Source organism: Tribolium castaneum, chromosome 5, assembly GCF_031307605.1.
Source record: "Tribolium castaneum strain GA2 chromosome 5, icTriCast1.1, whole genome shotgun sequence".
NCBI classification, from domain to species: domain Eukaryota; kingdom Metazoa; phylum Arthropoda; class Insecta; order Coleoptera; family Tenebrionidae; genus Tribolium; species Tribolium castaneum.
Window position 1 is genome coordinate 9,437,034 of NC_087398.1, and position 12,974 is coordinate 9,450,007.

The following is a 12,974-nucleotide window of genomic DNA, read 5'->3' on the forward strand; positions in this document are numbered from 1 at the left end:
CGTGTTTGGTATCTTCATGCTATTCATGAACTTAACAATTACTTAAATATAATTTACTTCGCTTTTCTGCAAAACACTTGCAGGCAAAGAAGTGCCATTTGTAAGAAGTAAATACGTAGGTATACATTTTTAATCCTACAGCTGCTGGCACAATTTTTGAAGGATGTTCTTTGTGAGAGTACGTATTTTACGAAAACTTGAAGAAAGTCTTCAAGTCAGTAAATGTTGTGTAAATTTAAATGAACTCAGAAGGCGCCTTTTCCAAACATTACTGCCTCTCATTCTGGTTCGAGAAATTAGACTGTAAAAATCTAAATACCATTCAATACCATTCTAATAAAACATAATTATGTTAATTCTCATTCATATTTATGTTATAAAACCCAGTTTATGTTTTCAGAGAGATAGTAATTCCAATTATAATAATACATTAACACATTTTTGTTGAAAGTACAATAATTTACTTATTTCATCATTTATTTGTAACGAACATTTCTAAATACAATTCACACAAAACATACAGTGAAATCAAATACTATCTCACATTAATATACCATTAAATTATTTAATTTTTATTAGTCCATGGCTTTTTTGAGAAATAGACGCAAAACATTATATTAGTTTTTACAAATTTTCGTGTGTAGCTTTTGCTTGCGTCATGGAATAATCACGTCAAAGGTTTTTGCATGAAAAACTGATTATATGACGCACTGACAGGTTGGCTTCACTTGGCAATTCACAAGAATATGGCTTATGGAATTCTTTTGTGTGATCGATTACATGATTAAAGGTTAATGTACCTACTAACAGCTCCTAGATATACTAATCAGGACATTTAAATTGTAATTTCGGACTTTTTTATGTAGTGAAACAGACAAAGACAGTCTCTTCCTGTTTATGTTATGTTGGTATTTTCATAATTTAATCAAGCAAAAAACTGTCTGAAATGATGACGTTAAATAGTACAATAAAAGAAATCAAAAGTTGTAATGTACCCAAGTGACTAGACATCATCAACTTTCCAAATAACCCAAAATTCCCCACAATTTAAATGGAAGTAATTAAAACTGAATAAGCTGTTCAAAATATTTCCCCTTTTAATTATTGTGTCGTAGTCACATGTTTACTACTCCGCATAGTTGAATAAAACGTAACATTGCGAACCGGTTTAATACTTAAAAATCTACTTGATTTAAATTTTAATTAAGTTTTTTCAGTTACGATATCGCAAACGTGGAATTTCGAGTGCCCATAAACAAAAATCCTGCTAAAAGTTGAAATTGAAATTACAAACTAAACTTTTTAGACGTTCTCGGAAACTGTTATACAGCTACTTTAATAAGCGAGTAAATGTTGACTCGTAGCATTAAGACATAGTTAAACAATGGTATGTCAGTAAATAGAATCATAGAAGCACCCCTTTGGAACAAGAGTAAAAGTTGTGGACATAACTCGTCTGGTGAAAAGAATTTGTAAAATTTTATTTTATTTAAATGTATCTCATTTAACACGTCTATTGCCTTTATCATTTATTACCACCGATATCATCACATGTGGTAACTTATTATTTATTGCATGTACGCGCAGTAAAGATTCCTACAGAGACAAAATGCAAAGCTTGTGCAATGAAGTTGTCGGTAAGTCCAGACTGCATTTTTCTATGTCGGATAAAATGTATAAGAAGATACAAGAACTTCTTGCACATAACTAGGTGAGTAAATCCGGTTTCGCGTCCAGCCGCTTCCAAGCGATTTTCATAATTTAATGAATGAATTCAAGAGTTATAAGAGAACTTCATGGATGAAGATGATAATTTGCAGCAGTAAGTTACACGGCAAGTGCATTGCCTTTACGTGGGTAAAATTTTTTTATGTGTAATTAAGAAACGAATTAGTTAACTACATCCTGTTTGGTGCTTTACTTTTGAATTAGTACAATACGGCTAGATGTTATTGTCATGGTCAAGTAATCACTGAATAATTATGAAGCTTCGTCTTAATTGCACTTTGTCTCCGGTTTTGAAAGCTACACCTGAACGAAGCGCATTCAGACTTAACTATTATTTGCTCATTACTGTCATAGCCAACAAGTGACTGACAAAACGTGCTCATTTTTGTGGAATTTCGATTGCAAGAAAATGTGTAATGCGGAAGAACCTTCTGTTTTTCGTTAGAATCACTGATGTGATAATGATTTAATAGTAAGCTTGGGAAATCCTACCAAATATAAGCTATAGGTATACTCGTTCAAAGAACTCAAATAAGCATAAATACGCGTTATCTGTATTTCCGCTTAAAACCACCGTTGAAATAGTTGTGATAACACTCGCAGAGTTACTAACTATTTTGTGTGTTTGTCGTCCATTAGACGTTCAACTAAGGTATGTGTGTTTAGATTATGAAAGGTCAAGAATTATTTACATAGGACACGGCATGGTTGTTTGGTACTTATGTAGGTATACAAAACATTTGAAATGTTGCGTACCTTGTGAATGTGCTGCAGAGGCGGGATACAGGAAATATACATAAATTTAAGAAACATTTTTTGTTTTTTCTAAAATTAACTAAATATTTAGCTTCATTGGCACAAGCATCAATTTTTTAAGTTCTCCGCCACAAATATTTAAATTGATCCTTTGGGATATTAAAGAAAATGTTACTCGAACTGTTCCTTCTTTATGTAATTGCGATTAATCACTAATTTCTTCTGTTTTAAGGGAAAAATTTGTTTATTCGATTGAAAATTTAGGGTAAACACAGTTGTCAAACAAAAATAACCGGAGTATATTGGGAAACATTCGTGTCGCCAATATTTTGCAGCAGCTCTTCCACACACCAATTGAAAATCGCAGCGGGTAGTCCACCATAAATCAAACATATCCGTAATAAATTAGCAGTCGGTTTTGTGGAGCCTTATTTATTGCACCAGCAATTTAGTGGTGACAAAATTTAAAGCGACATGCAATTTCATGAGACGAAGGGTTGAGAGTTCGAGGCATTGGTAAGTCATAACAATAGACAAAACATGGAGGGGAAACACCAAGGGAAAATTTTTATACGTCCAAGAATGTACGTATTGAAGTTGTGTTCATTGCTCATTAGGGTGTTTCAAGGTTAGATTCAAGTGAAGGGTAACAACCACTGAGAAACATAAAGTAGCAGAAACGTAAATTTCATTTGAATTTTTAATACTGCAGCCCGTAACAAGACCTACGAATGGTCTTGTGCTTTCAGCTGTAGAAAAACGCATATGGCTCTTTAGTACACACTACATAATTACTTTGGATTTATTTTATGACGCGTTTAAGACAGACATAAATTACATCATTAAAAATTAATAATAACTACCGTTGCGTATTAATTTTTTATGTAATTAATACCATCAATTATTATAAGAAAAGCTCGTGGCTATTCTTGATTGTTTTTACGGTTGTAATTTTTATTTTAATTGTTTTTGAAAATTTGCCACATCATGTAGATATGTATTTTTGCAGTGAATATCGGGATTAAAATAACTCTAGTCTAAATTCAAAAACGTATTAAAAAAATAGCTTTCCATTTAATTTCATTACTTCTAATGAGGGGTTTAGACGGAACACTCTGTATATTATATTAACTGTAAGAAATTGTTTTTTCTACGGATTTTTTTTTCTTCTATAGTTCAAATTACAAATTTAAATTTACTAGAGTAACTTAAAACAAGCAAATAAACTTACTATCTGTTGAATTAGAAATACCATACATTTCAATTAGTCTGTGACAGTAACAATTGGTATTATATTTAGAATAAAAAAGTGGGCAGACTGTTTGAGTGTCTTCTTTCATAAAATAAGACTTTGCTCCGACTTAACTGCAGTTGATGTTTATTTACGTTAAAGAAGTTAATCCCTTTTTATTCTTTTTTCCTCCGAGCTTTTTATCTTTCCAGCAGTCAAATTTGTCAAGTTGTAAATACTCTAATTTATGGCCAAATTATTCGATGCTAAAAATTAAAATATCCCCCATAGTGGGCACATCCACATACGTAACCCACCTATGCTTGCCCATAAAGTTAATTATTTAGATAAGCTTAAAACCCTATTTATTCAGATTTAATGGTGTTGGCGTTTAATTGGCGTAACAGGCGTTTTCTTTATCCAGTTATATTACCTAAACCTTCGGCATTTTAATTTAGTAGAAAAAATAAAAAGTTACTCACAGTGCTCATAATTAAAATTACAAAATCGTGTTTAAAAAACACGTAAGTACACAAACGTGCATATTATTTGCAGGCGCATTTAGTATCACTTTAATTAAATAAATTTCCCTTCAGCTCGTTGGACATTGCAAGGTGGAATCGTGCCGCCTGCATAGGTGTTGGGCAAATATTTAATTAAGAAAATACAGGCCAATAAATACCATGGAGTAAATAAATCTGTAATTACGGTGTATATGTGTACAATAACAGATACCAAGGTTTACATAATGCCTTGCACAAGCAAAGTTCGAACCACTTACTTGTCAATGGTCTTGGTGCAATTCGCACTATGCAGCCCCTATTTCAGTGATCATTAAGAACTTGAGCAATAGTTCAAGCAGGTGCAGCTCGGTATTGTTCGGGGGCCAAAGCAACCTGGGAGGAGATCGATCGAACTTTATCTGCACTAAACAAGAGCTATGATCTGACCTTGGCAGGTACCATTGCTTAATGCAATCGATGTAATATCAATCTACATAGCCCTGACGCAAGACCACGTTGTGCAACATGCAGCCACTTGTGTCTCAAGCTTGGAATTAACCGGAGATTTCGTTTTTTATTTCGTCCAAACTACTGGAACTTCTTTGGTCCCGGTTTTGGACACTCGAGACTAAGTGGTTGTTGATAAATTTGATCTTCAATACACACAATATAAGCTTGTAACTTCTACAATAAAGATAATTGAGTTTATTGCAAACTTGCTACGAAAAACATGGCCCATGTGTGCAAAAACAAAGGACCTAGATGCAAATAAAGCCGCTACTGAATAAAATATGTTGATTTTGGTTCGAGTGATGACAAGAAGGTCGACGAGACATTGTCTATCGAGGACTCTATCATCGCTATTATGTGTCAAGATCAATAACGCCAGATTAATCACTAGGCCAAGCTTGTAATTCGGATCGTTTGTGAATTTTTGTAAATGTTGGGCAACGAGATGAAATCGTGTCAATCACAAATGGCAACATCCACCCTGTGGCACCCGCAAGCGGCGCCCATTACGCCATTTTTCCTCCCAATTAGGTTTTATTGTTTAATAAGAGCCGCAAGCGATCGAACTCATTGATGTGTTCTCGAGCAATGGCACCAAGTAATTAATAGACTCGACTGGACTATTACGGTCTGAAAGGTTATCGCATTGAGCAACAATAAAACTAGTATTTATCTCGGTGTTAGAAGCGGCGATTTGTCCATTGTGAAACCAAATCCTCATCTTCCCGCATCCAATTAGATCGTCAGGAAGTTGACAGCATGAGGCCACTTCGAAGGCCGAATCAACCTGCGTTTGGGGTGGTGGGTGTCCGACCGTTTTAATGTCGTATTAATGGTCGGGGTCACATCGAATCTGGCCGGGGACACGTCAAGGTCCTGTTTAATATGGTTTTCGCAAGAGCTGGAGATTACGTCATTTAGCATTTGCAGCCCACTGATGTGTACCTAAATTTGGGAATGATTTTCGCGGTCCTAACGTACTTTTTTTGTCACTTATTCGTCTTGAAAGAATGTGAGACGTTAAACTTCTCAGAGGGTGTAATGATCTCTGTGTGTTAGTCATATGAACATCATGCTTTACGTCATCTTTGTTCCGGCATCACCATCAGGAATCAATAGCCTCTCTAGGAGCAGGAGGCTTGCGCCTGCTCTTGTTTTCTCGTTACGAAATCCTTTCAGTAGTTTGTTCTTGTCGTGGGTTATAATTAAAAATTTAACCCTGGACTTTTTGTTCACTTTACTTAAATTATTTTATCTTTTTGTCACGCACCTAAATATTGCAATGTGATCGAAGCAGTTTGGTATTTTAGCTTACAAATCCATCATTCTGACAGGGCAATTTCACATCGACTTTGCCTAATTATTTGTCCTATTTTGTTACTTTAAATGCTAGTTTTTCGTTTTGGCAAGTGAATGGCAACATTTTTTCTACTAACATAAAGCATTTGAATTACTCCTAAAGCCTGAAAGTAGCTCTTGTCGTTCTTTTGTATTATATCTGATATTGCAATAGTTGTATCTAATTATTATAAGAACATAAACATCGACAGATACTATATCTAGCAGTATGCGTAGTACCCACTTATAGAATTAAATTTACCTTTCAGTACCGGCTACCGACCACAAGCATTTCACTGAAATAGCGCTTAATGAAAGTAATAAAATATAAAGCTTATACGGTAAGCATAATAATTATTATTAGTTTACCTATTACGTAGATTACACACTACTAATAATAAAGAAACTCGTCTATACCTGTCATTATAGTGGGTATATGATTTAAAAAAAACTTTTATTAGTGAATAATCTTAAAATATAACTAAAGGTATATTACAAAACGTTATGATAAATATATTGCACTTTACAAACAATTATTTATGTTAGATTACTGCTACTATTAATTAGAATGAGAAGTTTTCTTCATCAATAACCGAGCAACAACTAACGTTTTGCAACATTGCATCAGAATGATATACCAATATTTATTGAATTTATCGTAATTTTAGTATGTGCCTTCAAGAGCATTTTTTTTATTGAGAAGGCACTGTCTTAAGACTTTAACGAGTCGTATTAAGACATATGATCTATGTATACCAATATAATTAATTATAAATAATACAAAAGTCTGAAAACTAAAGTGTAAAGGTATAAAAAAGAATAAAGCCTTTGGCGGCATCATGGTTAAAAATTAAAATAAAAAAATTGTTGCTAATATAATATAAAATATTAAATTGTAGACGGTATGAAGAGTGTCTAAAGTTTATCTCCAGACACGGAACACAGTCAACTCGTTTTAAATTTGCAAAATAGGTGGTTTTACGATAAGAAACTCCCAACTTTCCTGACAGCCTGACGTCTCTGTTACTTATTTATCAAGCTATTGTCCTGCTAAAATGCATTTGTATAAGATTGTCATTTGCTGAATCAATTTTTGCATACATTCCTAACCGATTCGATCACTTTCATATTGAATTAAACTTAACACTCCTAACAGAAGACTGAAAAAAGATGACAAAAGGAAAACTGCTATAAAATTATTCTAAATCGAATTCTAAACCATTAACCTGATACGAGTATACATCTTAAATAAGTATATTTCTTTCGTACCATAACATAAATGGTCTTAATTTAAATACTTTGTTTATGCACATTGGTACCTTGCAAAGAGCGTGTAAAAACGCAAAACGGAGTGTTAATATTCCATTTGTCGTCATAAAATTAACAATTTGCAATACAAAACGTTGTTTGTTTGTTAAAAACGAAACGTAGTTTATTCGTTAGTTGTCTAAAACAAGAATCATACTGAATTTTCGCATTTGGTAGGTACTCAGAAACTATACTTGCTAGAAACAAATATATATTAACTTTTTGATGCGAAATACCTACATATTTGAACCATTTCACTATGTATCGCATCATTAGTCACAGAGTAGTCTTAAAAACTATGTTAGATGTAAAATTTCTTCGGGAATTTGAATTGGGAAGTCGCCACAAGACATTTTTGTAAAAAGTCTAGCAAAACTGAAGTTAGATAAATGTTGTGTTCACATTCTTCATATGTTCCCTAACTTAATTTCTAGACTTTTATTTATATTTTTATTTATCAAAATTATTTCAATGGGTTTAAGATTGTTAATGTATTCCTAAATACTTCTCTTATTAGTTTTGAGGACAAGAAAACCGAGAAAATCACAATCATGGATGATTAATTTATCCTTCACAGACTGGATGATTTTGAAGGTGAGTGCTGTTAAAGGTTTGTCACTTTCGTTTAAATTCAGAAAACCAATTAAAAACAGTTGTCTTCAATAGGGAATAGTTCCAAAAATAACAGCGTAAAGTTTCATCAGATTCTCTAGATGAATTCCCTGCTTTTTGAAATCACAAAAAAATATACCAAACTCGTTGATATCGACGATTTTTTGTGTATCAAGAATAACGATGTCGCATTGCAATTAATGAAGCAAACATCAAGACACTTACATTTTCAGGGTCTATTTATCTTTTTTATCTAGTTTTTGGGTCCCTATTATGCACCCCTCTGTTAACAAGGCAATGAAAATGCAGTTACAAAACAAGACAGCGATTATTCGATTACATAATGCGTTACCTTCAGCGTTGTTTAAAAGCATAATAGTTTTTGATATTGAACGTTTAATAAGAAATAATCTTAACATGTGTGCAAACTTCATTTTTATCATAACTGGAAAGGATATTACACAATCTCAAAGATTTATGTAACACTAACATTTGCAATGGCATGTTTTCAATTATAGCAGAAAATACACAGATCTATAAACTACAAATATCAGAGTAACATTAAAACATTTTGATTGTAATTATAGCCAGGTCTCAAGTACTGATGCAATTCGCATTTCTTCCAGAAAATGATTTGATCGTGTTGCAATAAACAAGGATTTTTATTTTCCGCGCTGAGTCAAGTGGCTTGACTTCATCTGAAAATGTTGCGCCCTCTATTACCCAACCTTGTAGTCATGACACCATCCCACTTCAACACGCCTTAATTAAAGTGCAAGGATTCGATCTATAATTTTATTCACTTCAATATTACATAATTATATACATTCAAAAGTAAAAATTAATAAAATGCCAACATTCAACAAAACCAAAGTTGTTAAAGCGCCCCAGCTGATAGTTGTCGACATGTTGGCCAAACAATTCAAAACCTCTAGACATTGTAACATAAATACTTAAAAAGTAAACGTAGATACCTCGCTGTTTTTAGTTTTTTTCCAGTTAATTAAACCTATGAAATGCTACAAATTAACACCGAGCAGCGCTCCTATTTTGCTCATGGAACTTCCTCATTCTTTCTTCTAATTCTGGTCTAAAATGCCTGATGAGTCCCTGAACTGGCCACGCAGCACCGTCGCCGAGAGCGCAAATGGTGTGCCCTTCGATCTGCTTACTCAGCTCCCACAACATGTCGATTTCCTCGGGTTTGGCATTGCCGTCAACAAATCTGTACATGATTTTGTTCATCCAATTGATTCCTTCGCGGCAAGGAGTGCACTGGCCGCAGGACTCGTGCTTGTAAAACATGATCAATCTGGCGATAGCTTTGACAATATCGGTTTGCTTGTTCATCACAATGATGGCAGCGGTTCCCAAGCTTGTCTGGGCCGCGACCAGGCCGTCGAAATCCATGATAACGTCCTCGCAAACACTGAAACATGTTTCATGTCACGTTATAAATTCAAAAATTGTCTATGGCTCGTTCGTTTGATTATTTTTCCTCTAAAAAAATCCGGAGAAAATCACCTTTTCGGTATAAGCGGTGTGGAAGAACCACCAGGAATGATGGCCAAAAGGTTGTCCCAACCCCCAATGATACCACCAGCGTGGCGTTCTACTAATTCTTTGAATGTAATACTCATTTCTTCTTCAACGGTGCAAGGTCGGTTGACGTGACCAGAGATATTGAAAAGTTTAGTTCCCGAATTTCGGGTTCTGCCAAATGAGGCAAACCATGTTCCTCCACGACGACAAATTGTCTATAAGTTTAAACAGACGTAAAAAATAATAATGTAAATAATACTGAAAGTACACGTAAATAAAACGGTAATACAACAATTTAATTATTAGATGACAATAGAAAAAAGTACGAGGATGTTGGTGATACTTTTTAAAGTATAAAATTACCAAACACATATAAGAAACAACAGTTGTAAAATTTTAAATACAATTTTCTTAAAATCTTTCCTGTACAAATTAAAATAGATTTCTAAATATTTTTCAATGAGTTTATGATTGTTAGGCATAAAAACATCGAAATAAATAATAGGTAGGTACTCTATTAATTTTGAGAACAAAAAAAAATCATTCCTTTCAAAATCTTTCCTTTCGTTTAAAAGAATTTATTTTGATTTAATTAACTAAAAAAAATTTCCCTCCATAGATACTGATACACTTTTTATTTTATTTCACAACAATTTTTTGCGAGTCCGAATTGTGCTCACAGGTCCAGTGTTTATTTAAAGTTAATTCGAAATTCGGATTATTTGATTAAGCGCGAATTAGGTTGTGGTGTTAAAAGGTAGGCAACCAGTTTTAATTATTTTAAAAACTGAAGCAAAGATTATCGATTACATTGGACAACAACTTTATTTTTTATAAAATATATCCAAATTAACTTTATTTTATATAGTGGATAATTTAATAACAATAAATTTTTTTTGTAACACGTCAGGTCTTGTAGAAAATAAAATAATAAAATTTTATTATTCCAGGCTAACTAAATAAGCGACACAATAATTGTGGCGCTTATTTAAAAAGTTCTTCTTTTTACTTGTATTTTATATTGATTGTCAGAACATTCTGAAAGTTTTTGTGCAACAAAAGTAACAATTAATAATCTCTTGAATGATGTGTTTGTGTACGTCATAGGTTTAGTAAACACCATAGCAAAACTGTTTTATTTGAGGACTGATGATTGTTATGATTGATAACATATTTTTCTTTTTTATTCGTAGTAATAAAAGTAAATACGCTCACACAGAGTGAAATTTAATATGCTAATATTTTAGAGACACATTAATCATATTGATCTGTGTTATTGTTTTCAATTATTCTTCTGAAATAGCAGAGTTTCTTGGCTTGGAGTCTGTAACACAGATCAGATGTACGAGTGTTGTGTTCTAGTATAACTTTGAAACTGATGATTTGCCAAAAATTAAAATTAAAGAGGAAAGTTTAAACTTCCCTTTTGTTGTAAAACTTTTTCAACACGTTGACATTAAGAAAAAGTTTGTTAAAAGTTAATTGAATAATTTTAATAAAATAATTTATTTTTGTTATTTGCTTTTCAGATATTATTAAATTATATTTCTAAAAACAATGTTTCAAATGTCGAAAATTAATAAACAAAAATATTTAACTTTTTTTAGGATTGACTTATCATTAGTCAGAAACTGTTCAAAAGACAATTTTATAAACTCCCTGAAATGTTAACGGAGCATCCTCCAAATTTCTTTAGAAATTTTAGGTTCATTCTGTGTATAACAGGCAGAACCTAGTACCTTAGATGAGTTTTTCCAGTTACAATAAGTTACTGGCTGTTTTAAAGAAATAATAATAATAATAATAATAATAGTAATAATGGACTTCATTATTTTATATTTGATTATTTTTTGCATAAAGTACGTAATAATCTGCTAATAACTACTAAAATTCATAAATTTTTGAAGTCCCTAAAAGAGTTTTATCCCAGAGAAAAAATGTTCTGCTAACCGCGTGGTCAGTCTAGCGAAGCCGTGAAAGTCTGTGAATTCGAACAAGTTAACCATATTTGCAGCCATCATAATAATTTTAATCTGTGACCACTGATTAGTCCTGCTTTTACGACCATTTAGAAAAAAATACTTGTTTATATTATAAAGATGAAGAGTAAAAAGGTAAATGGTCAATTACTTGAATAATAAATAACTGAATTATTATTCAATGCGTTGGATATAAAAAAAATAATGGCAATGTTACTTACGGGTGACACGGCGACAGTTTCAACGTTAGTCACAGTAGTGGGGCACCCAAAAACCCCCACATCAGCCGGGAAAGGAGGCTTCAACCTCGGTTTACCCTGCTTTCCTTCAATAGATTCAATCAGCGCAGTTTCCTCGCCACAAATATACGCTCCTGCGCCTCTATGCATAAAAACATCGAAATCGTATCCAGAACCACATGCATTTTTGCCCAGTAAGCCAGCTTGATAAGCTTCAGCTATAGCAACTTGCATATTCGATGCTTCATTGTAAAATTCGCCTCTAATGTAAATATAAGCCGCTTTCGCCCCCATTGCCCTGCCGGCAATAAGACAGCCCTCTACCAATTTGTGAGGATCATGTCTCATAATTTCCCTGTCTTTGCAAGTGCCAGGTTCTCCCTCGTCAGCATTGACGACGAGGTATTTGGGACGGCCGTCTCCCGGTTTGTTCATGAACGACCACTTCATGCCTGAGGGGAAACCGGCGCCTCCTCTACCACGTAGACCAGATGTTTTGATCTCATCTGTAATAAAAGTGTGAAACTATTAAAGATTGTTTAGTTGGAATAAACGCACTTATGATCCAGTCTGAGCCCTTAAGTAAAATTTCCTTCGTTTTGTACCAGTCACCTCTCTTCAGGGCCCCTTTCAAACGCCAGTCATGTTTGCCATACAAGTTTGTAAATATGCGGTCCTCGTCGGAAAGTGGGCCAAAAGTTGTCTTTGTTTGAGGTGGTGGAGTGCCTGGAGGAGGTGTGGAAAAGAGTGCCACTTGGGCATTGCTGCAAGTTGTAGCAACGAGTCCTGCAATATTATATAACGGTTATATTGGAGATAAGGTTATGTTACGGTTGTAAAGGTTTGGTCCAAATTGGACAAATACAAAAACTATATGTAAATTGAAATGTATAAGAAAGTAGTTTGTAAATGTTTATATATTACCATAATGACTTCTTGCTACATTTGTAAATCTAGCTAATGTGCCTGCCATTTTGACGTTGGCACGTCAAACGGTGACGCGCAGGCTAACTGTAGCCTTATTCGCAGCTGCTGGAATACGCGTAAAGCAGAACAAAAACTGTAATTTTTCATTACAATTTAAAACTTTGGCGCTTAGTGCGGTATTTAAGTGATCTTGGAGTTTGGTCTAAATCTAAAGAAGGGTCCGTATCGTACACCACAACGGTAAAACAAGCGCCTAGGCGCTTTAATTGTCAGCATGGGTTATTGGTCAGTCAAACATTTT

The 12,974-nt window shown here is 33.7% G+C and overlaps 1 protein-coding gene and 1 long non-coding RNA gene across 3 annotated transcripts; one reads left to right on the forward strand and one right to left on the reverse strand.

The window, feature by feature from the left end:
* The first annotated feature begins 7,008 nt into the window (after positions 1 to 7,008).
* Positions 7,009 to 9,462, forward strand: LOC135266302 (uncharacterized). 2 transcript variants are annotated; one of them, XR_010334227.1, is made up of 3 exons: positions 7,009 to 7,547; positions 7,892 to 7,968; positions 8,613 to 9,462. It is a non-coding gene; the product is annotated as an uncharacterized LOC135266302 (long non-coding RNA). The 2 variants fall into 2 exon arrangements; XR_010334226.1 differs by having other exon boundaries at positions 7,892 to 9,462.
* Positions 8,775 to 12,743, reverse strand: ND-51 (NADH dehydrogenase (ubiquinone) 51 kDa subunit). Its single transcript, NM_001170834.1, is given in 5 exon segments — positions 8,775 to 9,415; positions 9,511 to 9,743; positions 11,729 to 12,252; positions 12,305 to 12,532; positions 12,671 to 12,743. Coding segments are annotated over 5 exon segments (1,437 nt in total). The 5' UTR covers positions 12,720 to 12,743; the 3' UTR covers positions 8,775 to 9,012.
* Positions 12,744 to 12,974: the final 231 nt, after the last annotated feature.